The sequence below is a fragment of the Monodelphis domestica genome, chromosome 2 (assembly GCF_027887165.1).
Source record: "Monodelphis domestica isolate mMonDom1 chromosome 2, mMonDom1.pri, whole genome shotgun sequence".
In the NCBI taxonomy this organism is placed as follows: domain Eukaryota; kingdom Metazoa; phylum Chordata; class Mammalia; order Didelphimorphia; family Didelphidae; genus Monodelphis; species Monodelphis domestica.
The window spans coordinates 331,873,214-331,875,276 of NC_077228.1; the positions used below are offsets into that span (position 1 = coordinate 331,873,214).

The window sequence follows — 2,063 nt, forward strand, 5'->3', positions numbered from 1 at the left end:
CCTTCCTCCAGTCAAGACCTTGAGCTTTTCACACTGCATCTCTTTACACTTTTCTTACTCTCTCACTCCATTCTCTCACCTGAACTAGATAGTTTTTTAAGGCAAAGAAAGGAATAGTTTTCAAAATGTATTTATTTTTAATATGTCAGTTTTAAAATTGTCTTGATTTTTATTTTAATGACAAATTTCTACATAAGTCTTCTGAAGTTATCTGATCTATATTGTCTCCCTCCCTTCTTCTCTTTCCCCTCCCAGAATTGACAAGCTGTTCAGTCTGGATTATATGTGTATTACTATGCAAAATATTTCCATATTATTCATTTCTATCAAAACATATTTTAAAAATAACAAATTCATGGGCATAAGGTTAGTACTCTAATAGAGTTTCATCTCCTCATTAAACAAATGGCAAAACCAAAGAGGAGTGAGACTCTGTGATTTATAAACATTCACAGAGTAGACCTGACTCAGTCGCCAAATAGCCAGAGCTCCTCTTTATCTGATTCCTGCTTCTTTTCTCTGTACAGTCAAAAGAACTCCCAGAAAATGGCCAACCTCACTCTAGTGACAGGATTCCTCCTCATGGGCTTCTCCAAATCTTGGGAGCTGCAGGTCTTACATGCCATACTCTTCTTGCTGATCTACCTGATGTCTCTGATGGGTAACTTGGTCATCTTCACCCTCATATCTCTAGATGAACACCTTCACTCTCCCATGTACTTCTTCCTGAAGAACCTGTCCTTTTTAGATCTTTGCCTTATTTCTACCACACTCCCTAAATCTATCACAAACTCCCTGAGTAACAGTCATTCTATCTCCTTCGTGGGGTGTGTTTTACAGCTCTTTTTAGTCATTTTATTTGGAGCATCTGAGTTGTTTCTCCTCACAGTGATGTCCTATGACCGCTATGTGGCCATCTGTCTGCCCCTGCACTATGAAGTCATCATGACCAGGGGACTTTGTGTGAAGATGGCAGCTGTTTCCTGGTTCTTTGGAATTTTGTTTGGAACTTTGTACTCAGCTACGACATTCACTTTGCCTTTCTGTCATTCCAAGGAGGTCCATCAGTTTTTTTGTGATGTCCCTTCATTACTTAGACTATCCTGCTCTGATGTACATATTGGTGTAGATGTGACTATGGCTATTGCTGCTGCTATTGGGATTCTCTGCTTTATTTCCATAACTATCTCTTATGGGCCCATCTTCTCAACTGTGCTGAAATTTCCAACCACAGCAGGTCGCTCAAAAGCCTTCTACACTTGTATCCCCCACCTCACTGTTCTCATGGTCTTTATCACAACTGGTGTCATTGCTTATCTAAAGCCACCTCAGGAATCTGACTCAGTTATTGACCTGTTGTTGTCTATGTTCTATGCTGTAGTTCCCCCAACTCTGAACCCTGTCATCTATAGCTTAAGAAACAAGGACATGAAGACTTCTCTGAGAAAGCTATTAGCCCAAAAACATATCTCATAGAGATGGATGCTAAAGTCTTTTATCCAAAATTGTGGGATGCCTTTACTGAAAAAGAAATCAGCTGTGCTTTTTCTGTGCTTACTGGCTTGAATTCTTTCTTCGTTTCCTCCTGTCAATGTCATTAGATATAAAATGCTATCTCTTAGGGCACCCATACATTATTAATAAATGGTTTTCAAATCATATACACTCATATATTACTCCATATTTTAAAATCTTACTTCTGTTTAAAGTGATTTTGCAACCTCATACCTCATCCTTATATTAACTATAAAAGATGCTTTATTACTCCTAAGGAAACTGCTTCTCCCAGTTTGTGACTTGCTCAAGCATAGATAGTGGGAGTAAGAGTCTTGACCAAAGCACAAGTTTTATGTTATTCAGCTAAATTATTTCCCCAATAAATCATATTGAACAGATAATTTTTAAGTAAAAAGCTCTGGGTTTGCTTCTTTTACTTTGGTCCAGTTTTTAAGTAATCCCTAATTAGGAAACTCTTTGTTAATTTATTCTTAGAGAGTTATGTGGGGAAGCAAGAACTTGTGTCTTCTGTAGGATCACACCATTACTATTTGTCAGAAACAGGA

The 2,063-nt window shown here is 37.9% G+C and overlaps 1 protein-coding gene across 1 annotated transcript; it reads left to right on the top strand.

Annotated features, from left to right (window-relative positions):
• The first annotated feature begins 541 nt into the window (after window positions 1–541).
• Window positions 542–1,476, top strand: LOC100022961 (olfactory receptor 14A2-like). The gene has a single exon (XM_001374606.3). It carries the CDS (start codon window positions 547–549, stop codon window positions 1,474–1,476), a length of 930 nt encoding a protein of 309 aa, XP_001374643.3. The 5' UTR covers window positions 542–546.
• Window positions 1,477–2,063: the final 587 nt, after the last annotated feature.

What these genes read in the sequence shown, in the direction of transcription:
- LOC100022961 (XM_001374606.3), top strand. Translation starts at nt 547, where the DNA reads ATGGCCAACCTCACTCTAGTGACAGGATTCCTCCTCATGGGCTTCTCC.